Source organism: Schistocerca americana, chromosome 4 (assembly GCF_021461395.2).
Source record: "Schistocerca americana isolate TAMUIC-IGC-003095 chromosome 4, iqSchAmer2.1, whole genome shotgun sequence".
NCBI classification, from domain to species: Eukaryota; Metazoa; Arthropoda; class Insecta; order Orthoptera; family Acrididae; genus Schistocerca; species Schistocerca americana.
Window position 1 is genome coordinate 251,816,420 of NC_060122.1, and position 17,882 is coordinate 251,834,301.

The 17,882-nt window shown below is 42.7% G+C and overlaps 1 protein-coding gene across 1 annotated transcript in view; it reads right to left on the bottom strand.

Moving 5' to 3' along the window:
- The window catches only part of LOC124613984, a 140,488-nt gene that overhangs the window by 73,736 nt on the left and 48,870 nt on the right, over positions 1 to 17,882 (bottom strand). Inside the window, exons 3-5 of the mRNA XM_047142771.1 lie at positions 11,792 to 11,944; positions 10,633 to 10,792; positions 9,349 to 9,598 (exon numbers count right to left, since the gene is read on the bottom strand). Of these exons, the coding sequence (XP_046998727.1) occupies positions 9,349 to 9,598; positions 10,633 to 10,792; positions 11,792 to 11,942 (561 nt within the window). The 5' untranslated portion in view covers positions 11,943 to 11,944. The remainder of the gene's footprint in view (positions 1 to 9,348; positions 9,599 to 10,632; positions 10,793 to 11,791; positions 11,945 to 17,882) is intronic.

Here is a 17,882-nt window from a genome sequence, read left to right on the forward strand (position 1 = left end):
CAAAACTTAGAAGACGCGACAGCTCTACTAAGGAGACTACCTACACAACGCCTGTCCGTCCTCTGCAAGTGTATTTCTGTCCAGTATGGGATCTTTGACAGACTGGACTGCTGGAGACCACCTAAGAATTTCAAAGAAAGACAGCTGTTTTTTACTATGGCGAAATAAGGAAGAGAGCGTCACGAATATAATATGCGAGTTCGGATGACAATCATTAAAACAAAGGGGTTTTCGTTGGGGGCGAAAACTTTGTCACAAAATTTCAATACCCAATATTTTCCTTCAAAATGCGAAAATATTTTTTTTTACCCACCTACGTAGGAAGAAATGATCATTGTAATAAAGTAATATAAATCAGAGCTCTCACTGAATGATAATTATGTTCGTTTCTCTCGCGCGCTGCTAGAGAGTGGAACAGTAGAGAAATAGTGTGAAATTTGTTTGATGAACGGTGTACCAGGTAATTGAGTGTGAATTGCAGAGCATTCATGTGGATGTATATGTAGAATAAAGATGCATGATGAAGCTATTGCAGTTTAAAGATATGATTACGCCAAGAAACACCTCTGCTAAGATAAAATTAATAGTTTATAAAACTGTATACGTCAAAAACGTTGATCACAACTACGAAAGAGGGGAAAGTGAGAACATGCGATCAGTTCACAATGAGAAATATAAAAAGAAGGCAAAACTACAGAATTTGTTACAGTCAAAAGATTCACAAGTTGATGCAAGGTGATGATGTTGTTTGGTTTGTGGGGGCTCAACTGCGCGGTTATCAGCGCCCGTACAAATTCCCAGCCTTTACTCAGTCCAATCGCACGACTTTCATCAATGATGATGAAATGATGAGGACAACACAAATACCCATTCATCTCGAGGCTGGTGGAAATCCCTGACCCCGCCGGGAGTCGAATCCGAGACCACGTGTTCGGGGAGCAAGAACGCGACTGGGAGACGACGAGCTGGGGACTTGATGCAAGAAACAGACATTGTTCACAAGATGAAGGTCGGAGCGATGACCGTGGAATCAAACTCGGTTGGCGAAATCATTTCGAACAACCAAGAAACAGGAGACTTGATGACGAAAGATTGGACGGAACTAGAAATACACTCCTGGAAATTGAAATAAGAACACCGTGAATTCATTGTCCCAGGAAGGGGAAACTTTATTGGCACATTCCTGGGGTCAGATACATCACATGATCACACTGACAGAACCACAGGCACATAGACACAGCCAACAGAGCATGCACAATGTCGGCACTAGTACAGTGTATATCCACCTTTCGCAGCAATTCAGGCTGCTATTCTCCCATGGAGACGATCGTAGAGATGCTGGATGTAGTCCTGTGGAACGGCTTGCCATGCCATTTCCACCTGGCGCCTCAGTTGGACCAGCGTTCGTGCTGGACGTGCAGACCGCGTGAGACGACGCTTCATCCAATCCCAAACATGCTCAATGGGGGACAGATCCGGAGATCTTGCTGGCCAGCTTAGTTGACTTACACCTTCTAGAGCACGTTGGGTGGCACGGGATACATGCGAACGTGCATTGTCCTGTTGGAACAGCAAGTTCCCTTGCCGGTCTAGGAATGGTAGAACGATGGGTTCGATGACGGTTTGGATGTACCGTGCACTATTCAGTGTCCCCTCGACGATCACCAGTGGTGTACGACCAGTGTAGGAGATCGATCCCCACACCATGATGCCGGGTGTTGGCCCTGTGTGCCTCGGTCGTATGCAGTCCTGATTGTGGCGCTCACCTGCACGGCGCCAAACACGCATACGACCATCATTGGCACCAAGGCAGAAGCGACTCTCATCGCTGAAGACGACACGTCTCCATTCGTCCCTCCATTCACGCCTGTCGAGACACCACTGGAGGCGGGCTGCACGATGTTGGGGCGTGAGCGGAAGACGGCCTAACGGTGTGCGGGACCGTAGCCCAGCTTCATGGAGACGGTTGCGAATAGTCCTCGCCGATACCCCAGGAGAAACAGTGTCCCTAATTTGCTGGGAAGTGGCGGTGCGGTCCCCTACGGCACTGCGTAGGACCCTACGGTCTTGGCGTGCATCCGTGCGTCGCTGCGGTCCGGTCCCAGGTCGACGGGCACGTGCACCTTCCGCCGACCACTGGCGACAACATCGATGTACTGTGGAGACCTCACGCCCCACGTGTTGAGCAATTCGGCGGTACGTCCACCCGGCCTCCCGCATGCCCACTATATGCCCTCGCTCAAAGTCCGTCAACTGCACATACGCTTCACGTCCACGCTGTCGCGGCATGCTACCAGTGTTAAAGACTGCGATGGAGCTCCGTATGCCACGGCAAACTGGCTGACACTGACGGCGGCGTGCACAAATGCTGCGCAGCTAGCGCCATTCGACGGCCAACACCGCGGTTCCTGGTGTGTCTGCTGTGCCGTGCGTGTGATCATTGCTTGTACAGCCCTCTCGCAGTGTCCGGAGCAAGTATGGTGGGTCTGACACACCGGTGTCAATGTGTTCTTTTTTCCATTTCCAGGAGTGTAGATAACGCAGCGTGGAGAGAAGCATCATAAGACAAATTAAAGCGGTAGCTACTTACGAAGTCGGAACACGATCTACATTATCCTTGATTGTCGAAGTGAAGAAGTGATGATAAGAGGCTTGTGCAGATACAAGGAGCTAGTGCTCTGACGAGTACTGTCTGTCATCTGTGCTAGGCATGTAAGTAACGAGGTCTCGACGATTGGTAAAGGGAAGAACGCTGTACGTTGACGAGAGCGTCGTCAAGGAATAATTTTACAAGAGTTAAATGCTGAAACATGTAGTCAACCATTGTACAGTAAATACCGTGGACTTAAGAAGATACTAACTTCTTATCCTGTGATATTAACTGTAAACTCGCAATACAAGAGAGGCAAGAGAACCATTTACACCATTGTCTTCCCCCCGACATGCACGATGTAGACATAAAGTTATAAATATCAGCTCGAAAAAATAAATTTATCTAATTATTTTTTTTTGTGAAGCAGGTGACAGTCAAACGATTATAGAAGCCGGTTTGTGCAGCCTACGAACTGGAGACACAGCATCAAACTTTCGGAAAAATATCGGCCACACATTCCCGAGAATTGCATTGTCAGGCGTGTGCGAGAACTATCACACAATCAGTTTAACAGAACGTGCATTAAAGTTACTGATAAGAATAACATACAGAAGAACAGAAAACAATATTAGGGAACTGGCTTTAGGAAAGGTACAGTTTCCAGAGAGTCTGTTCTGAAGCTCCGCTTGATAACGGAAACATAACTTAAGAAAAATCAAGACACTTCTGTGGTGTCACCGCCAGACACCACGCTTGCTAGGTGGTAGCCTTTAAATCGGCCACGGTCCACTAGTATACGTCGGACCCGCGTCTCGCCACTGTCAGTGATTGCAGACCGACGCCGCCACACGGCAGGTCTAGTGAGACGTCCTGCCACTCGCCCCAGTTGTACAGCCGACGTTCATAGTAATGGTTCACTGACAAATTACGCTCTCAGTTGCCGAGACGATAGTTAGCATAGCCTTCAGCTACGTCATTTGCTACGACCTAGCAAGGCGCCATTATCAATAGATATTTAACTTGTGATGCCTGTACCGTCAGACCGTTGTACACCACTTATAAATTAAAGTTAAGTATTACAGCAACTGCGTCCGTTTTTCTAAGTTCTCATTTCCTTGTAATGTTCCAGACCTCACGCCAGCCTGCGTGAGCTTAAACGCGTGCCTTTCGGCTTCCTCCAAACCCCGTGAATTGGCTCCTGCCAATTCACAACAACTTCCATTGATTTTATGGACCTAGAGAAACTATTTGTTGACGGTGCGGAATGTTGCAAGATGTTTGCCAATTTGAAAAAAAGAGTAATCAATAGTAAATAGGAGTAAAATACTATATGTGCGCCAAGATGAACGATAAGAATGGTAGATCAAGAACTAAATGTTAGTTTCAAAGTCTGTAAGACAGGGATGCTGTCTGTTGCCGCCACTGTTTAATCCATACATCGAACAGGCAGTGATAGGAATCAAAGAAAATTTCAGAAGTGGAGCTAAAACTCAGGGTGAAAGGATGTCAGTGTTAAGACTCGCTGATTATATTGTTATCCTGAATGCAAGTGAGGTAGAATTACAGGACGTGTTGAATGGCTCTGGCTCTAAGCACTATGCGACTCAACTTCTGAGGTCATCAGTCGCCTAGAACTTAGAACTAATTAAACCTAACTAACCTAAGGACATCACACACATCCATGCCCGAGGCAGGATTCGAACCTGCGACCTTAGCGGTCGCTCGGCTCCAGACTGTAGCGCCCAGAACCGCACAGCCACTCCGGCCGGCTTGTTGAATGGAATGAACAGTCTAATGAGTACTGCGTATGGATTGATGGTAAACAGAAGACGAAAATGAGGAGTAGCAGATTTGAGATTAGGAAAAATAGTAACACCAGACTTGAGGATCAAGAAGTAAACGAAGTTAAGAAATTCTCCTACCTTGGGAGCGCTATAACGTATGACGAACTAAACAAGGTGTACAAAAAAGAAGCAAACTACCTCAGACAAACAGAGAATTCCTGACCAAATCTATTAGTATCAAACAAAAACATCATTTTGAAGAAGAAATGTCTGGAAATGTACGATTGGAACATCTTATTGTGTCGCATCATGGACTGTAGGAAAACAGGAAAACGACTAAACTGAAACTTCTCTGATGTGGTGCTACAGAAGATTGTTAAAAAATAAATGAAACTACTAGGATGGGAAATGAGAAGGTGCACCGCAGACTCAGCGAAGAAAGGAACATTCGGAATACATTGACAAGAAGAGGGGCAGGATGACAGAACATGAGTTAAGAGAATGACTTCCATGGTTAGAGTGAATTAAGAGTGAATGACTGTAGAAGAAGACAGAGGTTATAACACATCCAGAAAATAATTACTGCCGACTTCTGTTGCATGTACTACTCGGGAATGAAGAGGTTGCTGGGCCGCATCAATCCAGCCCGAACACTGACACCAACAACAACAAAAGGAAAAACACTCTGACGACAGTGAGGTGGAAGTTACTTCAACATTACATTTGTACAAGAGCAATTTTTGGCCTTTCAAACAGTAATTATTCGACCGTTAGAAAAGCTAAGTGATTTGCCAGGAGCGTAGGGGCAGTTTCCTGTAACTGGTGGACAAGGCCAGTCAGGTATTGGCAAGCAGACACGGTTGGAGAATTCTCTTATAATTCGCTCGTCAGACGTGAGGAACTGGGGAGTAGGCGAGGTGTAACACAACAACAACCTCTTTCTCTCTATGAATCTACGACAACATGCTATGCTCGTCTTTGGCATTCTCTATGCCCTTGTGATATAATTGAAATTATCCGCTATCTTCCTTGTTTTGAAGACCAGTTGTGTATAAAAAGGGTAACTGTCCCCCTATTGCAGGCGTAATTGTTCTTTGGACTTAAATTAACCTAATGATTCAGTTAGATTTCGACTACATGCAACAAAACTGTGATAACACTTTAACTGTGTACATAATTTTCTGATTTCTTTGACACATGACACACTAAAGATACATGTGAATATTTGTGAGAGTATCCCATATAAATGCTCAGTTTTTGTATAAACGCCACATAATACTAACGTTTACTGGAACACAAGACACACCTTCACTGGTACTTCAAACCTGATATGTGGTGATCTGCATAGGTCGTAAAGTTTAAGTTGCTTTACATGTTGTGTTAGGCTGTTAGTGCTAGTGCAGATGTTGCAGGGTATCACGTTTCCTCGACCCAAGCAATTGAACACGAGTAAAAAGCTCTAGTTGAAATTAATAATGAATTAATAACTATCATCATATTAAATCATTGTCATCTCATAAATATACACTGCATGAAGCCTTCAACGCTAGAATAAGGCTAAACAAAGATTTAAAATTTATTTTTGTGATTCATGACAAAGTAGTTATCTGTATTTTTAAATATCATTTATACTGCCTGTTATAGTAGATGGAGTTCAGCTGGATCAATGCAAATAGTGATTACAAACAAAAAGGAAACTATGAAATTTTCCATCTATTAATTCATGCTTGAATACGGTCAGTTGTGATCCTCTGCACTAAGTGTCGATTCTCTGATACCAACTTTTGCCTACACACCTCCTCCGTGTACAAGACGGGCAAAATATGAGTAGAAATGGCCTGGAAAATATTTAGTGCACCTTAAGATAGGCAACCCAAGTTACATCATCTGTCATAGGCAAGGATGATCTAAATTGGGTTACCTGTCTTGAAGTGCATGAAATACTCGTATTTTTTGGGACAGGCTTAGTTTGCCCACCCCATATAAACACATCGCCCACAAACAGAATGTTACAGAGCTCCCAGCGTAAATTCGCCAGATCATTTACTGAGTGTGCCCCCAAAACTTGGCGATCCAAATTGCGCAATCGTAAACCATCTAATCGAAAATGGGAATTCTAAGCAAATTACTGCTGGAATGAGCAAAATGTGTGTGGCATGATCACATAATTTCGCTTATTGGGCAATGGGCAACAGAATGACATTATTGGAAAACTTTGGCACTCCTCCACCCCTCCACCCAAACAATTCAGTCCTTCTCTAAGGACATCCAAGATGAAACCTCACTGAATATCAAACCATCATTTTGGTTTGTACTGTTACTGCAATTTCTGGTCTTGTGTGCTGGGTGGAACCACAAGGGACTGTTCAAAACCATTCGGTGGATTTTATATGTGATCCAAAGCAGCAGAGTGTGCTTATGGCTTTTCAGCCCGCCTGTTTCGCTTCTTCCTGTGACATGATCACAGAGATGTGTGAATTTCACATATGCATAAATAAAATGGCAAAGGATCACTCTTAGACCCCTCAACTCGGCAACACCCTCGCTGCCATTAGTACACCTTTGTTGAGCACTTTATAGATATACCAATAGACATGCAAACTCTGACTGAGTCCTAGGCGCCTGCAGGCAGACAACCTCCTGACACCCTTCCGATTTCATATCCCCAGTAGTAGGGGCAAGAGCAGCAGCGTAGTCTTACACCTCTCGTGAGCCTTTCAGCTCTGTCCGTTTTGCAGCAGATGTCGACACTTTTGGTTTAACGACTCGTCGAGCCCAAATGTGACGTCCCAGATCACCACACTTTTGTGTCAGTAAAGAGGATGATTTTAGTGTTCCAAAATTCTTCGTTTAAATGGATCACAATTATGGGGTTTGGAAAAAGTGACCCTAAAATTATGTTATTCAGGGTATTTCTTTCATTTGGAGACCGCAGATTTAAGCAGCTGCACTGCTTCCCTTGGCCAGTCATCATTTCTCCTTGATGTAATAATTTACCAACAGCCGTATGTATGGTAGAAATTTATTTTATTTTATGAACTTCTACGTGCTACCAGACTGTGTCGCCAGGCCACCAATCGCCTTCCATGTACAGCGATTTTACGACTATGACGAGTGGTGCCTGAAGATGGCATCAATGTAATGCCAAAACTGGTAGCACATAGAAGTTCATAAAATAAAATAAATTTCTACAACACATACAGCTGATGGTAAATTATTGCATCAGGAAGTTCATGCCAGCCGTCGTCCCACGATCCATAATGGATCTAGAAAGATTAGTCATCTTCTCAGTTGCCAACAACTCCAGTTCCAGAATGAGATTTCCACTCTGCAGCGGACTGTGCGCTGATATGAAACTTCCTGGCAGATTAAAACCGTGTGCCCGACCGAGGCTCGAACTCGGGACCTTTGCCTTTCGCGGGCAAGTGCTCTACCATCTGAGCTACCGAAGCACGACTCACACCCGGTACTCACAGCTTTACTTCTGGCAGTATCTCGTCTCCTACCTTCCAAACTTTACAGAAGCTCTCCTGCGAACCTTGCAGAACTAGCATTCCTGAAAGAAAGGATAATTCGGAGACATGGCTTAGCCACAGCCAGGGGGATGTTTCCAGAATGAGATTTCCACTCTGCAGCGGAGTGTGCGCTGATGTGAAACTTCCTGGCAGATTAAAACTGTCTCATTCTACACATTTATGTACCCCTTCTATTGTCATTCAGTTACAATGCATCTGATACTGGCAGAAGTAAAGCTGTGAGTACCGGGTCTGAGTCGTGCTTCGGTAGCTCAGATGGTAGAGCACTTGCCCGCGAAAGGCAAAGGTCCCGAGTTCGAGTCTCGGTCGGGCACACAGTTTTAATCTGCCAGGAAGTTTCGTATCAGCGCACACTCTGCTGCAGAGTGAAAATCTCATTCTGGAAACATCCCCCAGGCTGTGGCTAAGCCATGTCTCCGCAGTATCGTTTGTTTCAGGAGTGCTAGTTCTGCAAGGTTCGCAGGAAAGCTTCTGTAAAGTCTGGAGGGTAGGAGACGAGGTACTGGCAGAAGTAAAGCTGTGAGTACCGGGTGTGAGTCGTGCTTCGGTAGCTCAGACGGTAGTGCACTTGCCCGCGAAAGGCAAAGGTCCCGAGTTCGAGTCTCGGTCGGGCACACAGTTTTAATCTGCCAGGAAGTTTCAACTCCAGTTCCATTTGGCACACAGATCTAATTAAGTCATCAGCGACTCACCAGGAGTTATGAAGAATTATCGTCATATTTTTGCAATCATCACCAAGGATCGAGAAATTTATCCATTAACTGAGCCTGCTGCCAGCAACACCAGTAGAGGCTAAACTACAATTAGATTGGATAGCCATCATCCACTGAGCTAGACTGAGACTTACGTTCTGAACTTTTACATCACTGCCACACCTTCCCCTCGAACTGGCGCCGAATATTTATTTGTGTACATATTACTTTAATAAATGGTTGTTATTTGTTATTCAGTGTGTTTCATTCATTTTGTTGTAGTTATAAAAGGGTCAAATGGCTCTGAGCACTATGGGACTTAACATCTGAGGTCATCAGTCCACTAGAACTTAGAGCTAATTAAACCTAACTAACCTAAGGGCATCACACACATCCATGCCCGAAGCAGGATTCGAACCTTCGACCATAGCGGTCGAGCGGTTCCAAACTGTAGCGCCTAGAACCGCTCGGCCACACCGGCCGGCTGTTGTAGTTATAATTTGCACTCTGATCATACAGTTGCAAGTGCAAGCGCGCACCTTAATATAGTAACTAATTTCTGTGGCAGGAGGTTCGCTTACTGCTATATTTCTGCTGGGCATCAAACTTATTTGGTGAACATATATGATCCTTTATACCTGCGTTCGATTTACAGTCTGGTAAACAGTTTTAAGGCCCGAAAGTTCCATACATACTACACTTTCAGTCTGTTAGGTATGAATGTAATAGGCTACTGAAATTACCTTGTAGCAGAGTTCGAGATTGCGGATGATGTTGATGTCCGCCCGGACTACGTGCCCAGCATTTACGTTCGCCATGTCGATGATGCACACATCTCCAATAGAATAGTCCTCGACGAACATAACTTCCATAGCAATGGACAGGATCTTACCATATGGGGCCCAAATTATATTCATTGAGTCTTCGTCCACTGCGGTGATGACGTGGACGCGGTACGCGTCCTTTGTGAGTCGTGGCATCGTCATCATTTTGCTGTAGGAGACATTATACTCCTATTAATACATGCATACGGGAAAGAGGATAATACATGCAGTCAACATGAAGTAACAGTTTACGAAATACAGCAACAAACAAGGAATGAATACTGGGTTTGAGGTCCTGTCGGCATCGAAGTCAATATGGACGTAGCATACGCTTCGATTGTGTCAAGGATAGTGAGGAAAATCGGCCGGCGCCTTTAAAAGGAACCATCGCGACTATTGGCTGGAACGATTTAGGGAAATAACGGATAACCTAAGTCTGGAAACCGGACACGGGTTTGAGGCATCGTCCTCCCGAATGGGAGTGCAGTGTGCTAACCGCTCCGCCACCTCATTCAGCAACAAACAACGAAGTACGCATCCAGAGCGAATCCTTCGGCCACAATGTACTGTGCACTCTTCTGAAATTTCTTGGTGGGATAAAACTGTGACTCGGACCATCATACAAACAGAGTGAGCCCAAAAAGTGAGCGTGAGCTGTCAACAATGGTGAAGAATAAATGTACGAACGAAGGAGGAGGCGGTGGCCGTATTAAGATATTTAGAGGCACGTAAACAGTGTAAATTCTACGTCACGGCAGTAAAGTATTCGTTACTACTTATCTGTGTTGAACGGATAATACGATTAAACTTTAAAAATACTTGTTTCTCTCTACGAGTTTTTAAATGTGCGTACCATTTCAAGCAACTTAACCAAACTACCGAACACTGACACCGAAATACACATTTAAAAAATCCGACGAATTAGAAGGCTGAACTGTATATAAAATGTAGAACTCATTTTTCATTTGATTTTAACTGTTTTGGTTGTACAAAAGACTTTACTGCTCTCGACAAAATTGTAATATCATGATTTCGTTGAGAATTTACAAAATAACATACCCTTACACATGATTACAGTCTAAACATTGGCGCAAGTTCTCTGTAGTATTATAAATCCATTCCAGTAAAGAGCAAAAAATTCCTGAATGAATTAGTAATAACTAAATCATGAAATTAAACTGATGAAGACAAGTCGGGACTCACATGTGCTCCATTGCAAACTGGATGTCGGTTCCTCTTGCATCTCTGTTCATTAGAAACTCGGGAATTCTGTTTTTCAGGGAAAAATAAGCGTCTAATCCCAGTTTGACCCTCTCCATGCTGCACTTGCAGTTGATGTACATGCGCTCGATGAGGGAGTCGTCTGAAACACAGATTATCCGATAGCCAACATGAGCAAGGACATTAACGACACAGGAAACAGAACACGTAAGCGCTCATATGGAAGGAATATAGCTCATCACAGTTAGCCTAATGCACTAACTTTATGGCCTTAAGTAACGGAATGATTTCGTCCACGTGTCATGTCTTACTGAAGCAACAAATAAATACAAAATGCGAAAAACCCTAGACTAAAAGTACTTAGCAACACTCAATACACTGGGTCAAGTGTACTGCGTCTATCATTTATTATCAGATCGGCAGAAGTTTTGCCATGCAAAACTTCCGACACTAGAACTATTAAGAAACGACGTAATTTTTTTAGTTTTGGCTGATAAATGAGTCATTAAGTTGGTTATATGGACTCAAAATCAGAACACTGTGTTCTACATAGGAGTTGCTGCTAAACGTAGAACCCATAACAGAAGATAAAATTGAGCAATAGCACAGTAGAGCATTCTCAGTCATTGAACAGATAACCTAAGGAAATGGAAACATAAGGTTTGGGTATAAAATATTTTAAAGCTGAAGACCGCAACTCAATATTTCTCGTAAACTAAAATGGAGACGGTGATGTAGTAACACAGAAGTAAATTTGAAACGAACATAGTTTCTTGTCAAGCTGCGCATGAAACTATATCCTTCTTTTCCATAGTTAACAACAAAAAACTTTATTAGACATCTTTAATCTGCCGGTAAGTTTCATATTAGCGCATACTCACTAGGCTGCAGAGTGAATATTTCATTCTGGAAACTTCGTTCACATCAATTACAGTTCAGTTACGTTTACACTTGCAAAATGTGAAGAAACATGGAGGGAAAGTCAATAAAACTATAGTAAGTCAGTGCTGTTCCAGATATGGAAATGGAAGGGAGAAATAATATTTGCATGAACAAAAGCATTACATCAGAGTAGTTACATCAGCTACGATGACGGTACGTACATTACGAAGGCATCACGTACGACCTCATGGGTACTGACCTACGGCGTCAGGTAAGTGTGGCTGCAACCTGAGCCACTCTCGCAGTGACGTCACAGCCGTCTTGATGTCCTCCTCGTTGGTGCCCAGCTGCTTCCTGACGTACGCCACCTCCTCAGCTGTGATAGCAAAGTACTTGCCCGTGTCTGTCATTGCTGTAAATCAGAAAGTAGCACAGTCGCTTGAACCACCAACACCGGTTCACTAACAGTAAAACACGAAGGAGTATGCAATACACAACCAGTGACTGCTTAAAAAAAAGTAAAGAAGGAAGATTAGTGTTTATCAAGTCTCGTCGACAATCTCTGATAGTTTCAAGGACAGGTAAGGATATCGACCGCCCCTTTCGAAGATAATTGCCTAGAACGATTTGGGGCAATCACGAAAAAAACCTAAATATGAATGCTTGGGCTGCTTCGTGTTTCTTTTGAATGAATCTAGATCACTGAATTACTACCCACAGATCTCAAGTTGGAGAAGGGCGTAATATTCTTCGTGAACACCTTAAATGAGAATGGATATGCAAATGATTATCTTTTCAGAGCATTCACACAAGGTTGGCGCCGGTGGCGACACCTACCACGTGCAGACGTGAGGAAAGTTTCCAACCGATTTCTCATACAAAAACAGCAGTTGACCGGCGTTGCCAGGTGAAACGTTGTTGTGATGCCTCGTGTAAGAAGGAGACATGAGTACCATCACATTTCCGACTTTGATAAAGGTCAGAGTGTAGCCTATCGCTATCGCCGTTTATCTTATATTGACATTGCTGCTCGTGTTGGTCGAGATCCAATGACTGTTAACAGAATATGGAATCGGTGGGTTCAGAAGGGTAATACGGAACTCCGTGCTTGATCCCAACGACCTCGTATCACTAGCAGTGGAGATAACAGGCATCTTATCCGCATCGCTGCAACGGATCGTGCCACCACGTCTCGATCCCTAAGTCAACAGATGGGTACGTTTGCAAGACAACAACCATCTGTACGAACAGTTCGACGACGTTTGCAGCAGCATGGACTATCAGCTCGGAGACCATGACTGCGGTTAGCCTTACCGCTGCATCACAGACTGGAGCGTATGCGATGGTGTACTCAACGACGAACCTGGGTGCACGAATGGCAAAACTCATTTTTTCGGATGAATCCAACAATGATGGTCGCATCCGTGTTTGGGGACATCGCGGTGAACGCACATCGGTAGCGTGTATTCGTCATCACCATACTGGCGTATCACCCGGCGTGATGGTATGGGGTGCCACTGGTTACACGTCTCGGTCACGTCGTGTTCGCATTGACGGCACTTTGAACAGTGGACGTTACATTTCAGATGTGTTACGACCCGTGGCTCCACCCTTCACTCGATCCCTGCGAAACACTACATTTCAGCAGGATAATCCACGACCGCATGCTGCAGGTCCTTTACGGGCCTTTCTGGATAGAGACAATGTTCGACTGCTGCCCTTGCCAGCACATTCTCCAGATCTCTCACCAACTGAAAACATCTGGTCAATGGTGGCCGAGCAACTGGCTCGTCACAATACGCCAGTCACTACTCTTGATGATCTGTGGTATCGTATTGATGCTGCATGGGCAGCTGTACCTGTACACGCCATCCAAGCTATGTTTGACTCAATGCCCAGGCGTATCAAGGCCGTTATTACGGCCGGAGGTGGTTGTTCTGGGTACTGATTTCTTAGGATCTATGCACCCAAATTGCGTGAAAATGTATTCACATGTCACTTCTAGTATAATATATTTGTCCAATGAATACCCGATTATCATCTGCATTTCTTCTTGGTGTAGCAATTTTAATGGCCAGTAGTGTAGTTCCGGTTGTCGTTTTCTTGAAATGGCTATTCGGTATATGCATCAGGGTGAAAGTAGCCGATTAGAGCCCTCGCACTTCTTTGTCGGGGACGTTAGGCAGTACTGTGACGGAAATGACAACTGCAGTCAATTTCTACGTAAGATCTTGGACAACGAACTTACAAGAAAGATAGCGCAAGAATATAGTGAAATATCAGCAGCATCGAAAATAGCGTAATGGGAGCAGTGTTCGTCATTAATAGGAAGGTAACGCAGAGAGTAAGTTACTTTCAACAGCTCAGTGGTAGAATTATAATTATGCTCATCGGAATCGACAGTAAATCAACGCCAATGACGTAGAGCAAACTGAAGTTTAACAGAATTGCTCGGAAGAGTCATTGTGGGAAGAAGTAGGCTGTGGAGGTAGTGAGAAATGACGAGATGCGTTTGGAATGACGTACTGCATTGCTGAATATCACAGTAGGCAGTTCTCTAAAAAAAAGCAATCACAGAAGTTGGTGCGATGATGCGAAGACGGCCTGGGTAATAACAGATGCATTGTAATTGAATGACGAAAGAAGGGGGTACATAAATGTGTAGAATGAGACAGAAATACAGCAACCCAAAGTATTTGGGAATAAATTTTAAAACAGTGCGATGAGCAAACGTGAAATGGCAGCAGGAAAAATGCAAATAATCGGAAGAAGAATTATTCATCGGATGGACAGATTCACCATACGGAAGTATTAAAACAAACTTGCGTGAAATTAAAGGAAACGATGGCAAGATTGATGGTGTAGTGCTTAGCAGAATATTAAAGTACTGGGCTGCCCATGTTAGGCCTGTATTTAGCCATATTTGTAATTTATCCTTTAGGAAAGGTCAGTTTCCTAAACGGTTAAAATACTAAGTAGTAAAGCCGCTATATAAAAAGGGGAAAGGGATAATGTAGCAATTTTATACATATTTCTATGCCATCAGTGTTTGCTAAAGCTGTTGAAAAGGCTGTGTATGTATGGATAATTCATCATATTACATCACACGATTTGCCATCAAATGTACAGTTCGTCTTTAGAAGTCATTTAACAACTGAAAGTACTACATTCTCACTTCTCTGTGAGGTACTGGATGGTGTAAACAAAAGGTTTCGAACACAAGGCATTTTTTTTATTTAATTAAGGTGTTTGATTGTGTTGATAATGAAATATTGGTCCAGAAGTTGGACCGTTACGGAATATGGGGAGTAGCTCGCAATTGGTTCACCTATTACCTTAGCAACAGAAAGCAAAGGGTAATTATTCACAGTGTTGAGAAGGCTGTGATGTGGGGTCTAAGTGGGGTACGGTCAAATGGCGGGGGGTGGGGGGGGGGGGGTTGGGGCATAGATCAGTGTCGGAGCCACTCCTATTCATCACTTACATAGATGATATGCCCTCCAGTATTACGGGTAACTCTAAAATATTTCTATATGCTGATGACACTAGATTGGTAGTAAAGGATGTTGTGTGCAACATTCGCTTGGTTGCAATAGTGCAGTTCATGACATAAGTTCATGGCTTCTAGAAAATTAACTAACGCTAAATAACAGTAAGACTCAGTTTTTAGTTTCTAACACACCATTCAAGAAAACCTGATGTATTAATTTTACAGAATGGACATATGATTAGTGAAACTTAACAGTTCAAATTTCTAGATGTTTAAATATATAGTAAAATGTTGTGGAAAGCCAACGCTCAGGATCTTGTTCAAAGACTTAATGCTGTAATTTTCACTATTCGAAAGATATCTGAAGGAAGAGATCGTTCGACACGGAAATTAGTCTACTTTGCTTATTTTCATTCGCTTATGTCGTATGGCATTATATTTTGAGGTAACTCTTCCCATTCTAAAAGGATATTTCTGGCTCAGAAACGGGCGATTCGAGCAATGGGTGGTGTAAAATCATGGACCTCTTGTCGACTACTCTTCAGGAGTCTGGATATTTTGACATTGGTGTCTCAATATTTATATTCCTTACTGTCATTTCTTGTTAACGATATTATCTTATTCCTAAGAATAAGCAGCTTTCACTCAGTGAATACTTCGCAGATATCAAACCTGCATTTGGATCGGACTTCCTTAACTCTTGTGCAGAAACTTGCGTAGTATACTGCTGCATCCATTTTCTATAAGCTACCACTCCAATTCAAAAATCTTGGCAGTAATCCATGCGCTTTCAAATAGAAACTGAAGAGTTTCCTCATGGGTCATTCCTTCTAGTCTGCCTATGAGTTCCCTGAAAAGTTAAGCTGATTCTTGTTGTATTGTTGACTGCGATTACTTAAACTCATGGTTTGACATTTTTCAGGTTCAAACATTTTATTTTTATCTGTTATTACTTTTATGTTGTAATTTCGTGTACTGACACGTTCCATGACCTTGGAGATTTGCTCCTCAGTTTGGTCCTCCGGAACTTGAAATGTAAACAAAAATAAATAAGTAAATGAAATTAAGAGTGCAGTGGGAATACCGCTGCTAAATGCAGAAATGAGGATGGATAGGATGGAAGATAGGAGTGAAGGGTTCTACGAGGGGGAGGATCCGTCTGGTGACATGGTAGAAGACGAAATGGTAGTCGATATGGGAGACAGGGGATTCAGTGTTAGACTTTAACAGAGCTTTAGAAGACTTGTGATCAAATAAAATGGAAGACACAGATAACATACAAAGCAGACTTGCACAGGTAAAGAGGAAATTCTTATGAAACGAGATGTATTAGTACCAAACATCGGACTTAATTTGAGAAAGAAAACTGTGAGAATTGTTTGCAGCGTAACATTGTACAGAAGTTGGAAAACAAGAATGGAATAGAATCTAAGCGTTTAAGATGTGGTGCTAGAGAAATGATAAGGAATGCGGTATTTCTCCTCAGAAAGGACAAAGAGAGAAAGATGTGGAAAACATTGACAAGAAGAATGGACTGGACAATGGCACATGTATTAAGACATCAAGGACTAACTTACATAGTGTCTGCAAGAGATGTATGGGTAAAAACTGGAGGATGAGACAGAGATTGTAATATATCGAACAAATGATGGAGGAGTTGCAAGTTTTCCTCTGAGATGATGAGTTTGGTGGAGAAGAGGAATTCGCGACGGACTGCATCTGATCAGCCAGAAGACTAATTACAAAGAAAAAATTCCAAGGAAATTAAATTTTCATTACTCGTATATACTGATGATGTTTCTTCGACAACAGAGAAAATCGTAAATCCTATGTGTGAGGAACTTTAAAATGAAATACCTACATGGAACTACCGAGCTAAGCGCTTTCGTAGCTTATGAACCTTGTAAACATTAATGGGACGTTTTGAAAATTGTGTGAGGAATATATAGCTCTAACAAGCATTTCGTGCCACCACTTGAGTGAAACGTAAAGAGTCGTATGTATAATGCAGAGAGAAAGTTTTTTAAAGATGGGATAACTCTTCCACAAAGGTTACGAAAAATCTACGATGTGTGGATGTTTTAAGGTCCATCATGCATCGTCTATGAGATGAATTAATAATATTAAACTAGTAACAAAACAAACAGAATAATAAATGTAACTTTTTTTACGTACGCTTGTCCATGATGTTAACACACAACAAGGCGTGCATCTCACAGCGCTTCTAAAGAGTAAAAGAGCGAAGACAAATTTGAAAAAAAAAAAACGAAACGATTTTAGCTACACAATTTCTTGAACTTCATACAAATGTTTCAGAAGGTTGTCTAACACCATGTGCATTTCAAAAATAAATTCTAAACACTTGCATAGATAATATGTGAATACAATGAAAATAGCAACCGTGATTAATCACTGCAAGCAGAGGCACGAAAGCCGTATATGAGTAACGAAATATTCCTTCTTGTCGATGGGAAAACACGTGCATGTGTATAGAATGAAACAGGAAGCCGGAAGCTTACTTTAATTAGGAATTAAATGCGAACAGGTTCAATCGTGTAGAATAAGACATTTAAACAAACTGATAAAGCGATAACTAAAGGAAAAACAAAGGCCTAGATATACAAGAAGATTAAACGTAAAAATCAAGGAAATCACTTACGAAATGCGACTATGCTAAGTGCAGAACATAGAAGCAGTAGTTCCAATTGTTTTCTTATTATTTGTACGGATAGAGAAGCCTTCGACAATGTAACGTGTAATAGAATGTCCACAGTTACGAGACTCGTGACATCATAGACTGACGAGTTTTCCGTAGTATCTATGAACACTAAAGAGAGCGTAATAAAAGGGGAAGGAAATT